This window comes from Eimeria tenella, genomic scaffold (genome assembly GCF_000499545.2).
Source record: "Eimeria tenella Houghton genomic scaffold, Eth_scaff509, whole genome shotgun sequence".
Lineage (NCBI taxonomy): Eukaryota > Apicomplexa > Conoidasida > Eucoccidiorida > Eimeriidae > Eimeria > Eimeria tenella.
This window is the reverse complement of record NW_013543400.1, coordinates 6,095-8,286: the sequence shown is the minus strand read 5'-3', so window position 1 is coordinate 8,286 and position 2,192 is coordinate 6,095. Positions and strand designations below refer to the sequence as shown.

At 61.6% G+C, this 2,192-nt stretch overlaps 1 protein-coding gene across 1 annotated transcript in view; it reads left to right on the top strand.

Annotated features, from left to right (window-relative positions):
- Positions 1-276: 276 nt before the first annotated feature.
- ETH_00004020 (CCR4-Not complex component, Not1 domain-containing protein, conserved, putative) overlaps positions 277-2,192 on the top strand; it is a gene marked incomplete at both ends in the record, with an annotated part of 3,626 nt that continues 1,710 nt past the window's right edge. Inside the window, 3 exons of the mRNA XM_013377444.1 lie at positions 277-580; positions 770-1,260; positions 1,418-2,113. Coding sequence (XP_013232898.1) covers positions 277-580; positions 770-1,260; positions 1,418-2,113 — 1,491 coding nt within the window. The remainder of the gene's footprint in view (positions 581-769; positions 1,261-1,417; positions 2,114-2,192) is intronic.

Genomic DNA, 2,192 nt, shown 5'->3' with positions numbered 1-2,192 from the left:
CAGCAGCAGCAGCAGCAGCAGCAGCAACCGGAGTCCGCGAACCGCTCCCTATTCCTCCCGTCGGCTCCCTCAGCAGCGCAGACGTGCTGCAGCGCTTCGAAGAGTCGCTGCTGCTGCTCAAGGAAGAAGTTGCTGCTATCTTCTTGTGCCCCCCAGTCATGCCTTCGTCGCCAAACACCGAACGCGTAATTTCCTGCGGCTCCTGCTGCTCCTGCTGCTCCTGCTGCTGTTTGCTGCTGCGCAGTGGTAGGCGGAGGAAGCAGCGGCGGCGCGAGAATGGGCCGTGAACTGTGTGTGCTGCTGCTCCTGCTGCAGTTCAGCTGGCCGGCGGGCTGCCGCGCTGCTGCTGCGCCGGTGCCGGCCTGCTGCAGCACGGCGCTGCTAGTTGCTGCCAGCCTCCCCTCCGACGCGGAACTCTTTTTGCTGCTGCGCTCCTGCCTCGCAATAGCAGCAGCAGCAGCAGCACCGAGAGAAGCTGCTGCTCTCCTCACCCACGCAGTCCTCAAGACTATGCTGGCAGCAGCAGCAGCTCCCCAGGCCAGGCCCGCCCACTCTTCCATTCGGGGCGTCGACAGACTCGGTAAGTTCCATTTAATTAATTTAATTCATTTAATTTAATTAATTTAATTAATTAGATTGGAGTAGTTGATTCATTTGCTGCTTCGGGAGATGGCCGGCGCCGGTGGACGTGCTGCCTTTGCTGCGAACGCGCCATCACCAACTCCTGCTGCTGCTGCTGCTGCTGCTGCTGCTGCTGCTGCTGCTGCAGCACTTTACTTGGAAGTGTACGGGGCGCTGCTGGAGGGCCTGCTGCCGTTCGGGCCGCAGGTAAGGACGTTGTGCACGGAGGTGTTCTCTCTGACGTGCACAACAGCGGAAGCAGCAGCAGCAGCAGCAGCAGCAGCAGCAGCGCCAGCAGCAGCAGCAGCAGCAGGAGGCGCCGCCGCTACCGCGCCCAGCAGCAACAGCCGCCGCAGCAGCGTCTCTGTTGCTGCTGCTCTCATTCGCTACAAGCTGGTGCTGCCGTCCGAAGCAGATTTGCTGCTGAGCCAGGAGATCAGCAGCAGCGAGAGACATATTGCTGCTTTCGAGTTTGCTGCTGCGCTGCTGCGGCTGCTGCAAGAGCAGCACTGCTGCACCCGAACCGAATGGCCTCTAACCCTAGCAGCAATTGCTGCTGCGCGAATTAGCAGCGAGCAGCAGCACCTCGAGGAAACCCGAAAAAGACTTATGGAGGGCTTCAAGACAGAGAACACCCCAGTATGCTGCTGCTGCTGCTGCTGCTGCTGTTGCTGTCTGCGTTGCTTTTGCTGCTGCTGCTGCTATGTTGCACTGAGCGGTCTTGCTGCTGCTGCTGCAGCTAATGGTCTTTCTGAGTTGCATTTCGGTGCTGTTTGAGGTGGTGCTGCTGCTGCAGGAGGAGCCTTTGGTGTACAGTCTGCTGACGCTGATGCAGCAGCACCAGCAGCAGCAGCAGCAGCAACAGCAACAGCAGCCGGTGGTGCGTCAGCTGGCGTGTCTGCCGCGTGTTTCACCGCAGCAGCAGCAGCTGGTGGAGCGTGTGTTTCGGGACTGGCTGCTGCTGTGTGCTGCGACGTCTGGGGGCGGCGCAGCAGCAGCAGCAGCAGCAGCAGCAGCAGCAGAACGCAGCTTCATTGTGCGGGCGACATTCTTTCAAAGAGTTTCTCACCAGGGGCTGCTGCGCATGGACAGCCACACAGATCGTTTCTTTGCCGTGTCTTTGAAGCTGGCCGTTGCTGCTGCTGCTGCTCCGCTGCAGCCGCCGCCTCCGCGCGCAGCAGCAGCAGCAGGAGCCGCAGCAGCAGGCGGCGCAGCAGGAGGGTCAGCAGCCGTTGGTGAGGGCCTCTCTGCTGCTGCAGGCGGCGCTGCAGCAGGGGAAGGCAGCGGCTCGCCGTCCGCAGCGTCGCCGGCGGCCGCAGCAGCAGCAGCAGCAGCAGCAGCAGCGCGGGGCCCCGCAGCGCAGCCCGCAGAAGTCAGCGACTTGGGGGTTTTCAGCGTCGACGGATTCGTTAAAATGGTTGTCGGAATGATGAGTCTTGTAGATCCCAACCAAATATCTCCAGTGACAATTCTGCAGCGCGCAACAGCAATAGTATGCAGGGCCATTCACGAGGAGGCCGAGCTGCTGCTGCCCCCGCAGCAGCCGCAGCAGCAGCAGCAGCAGCAGCAGC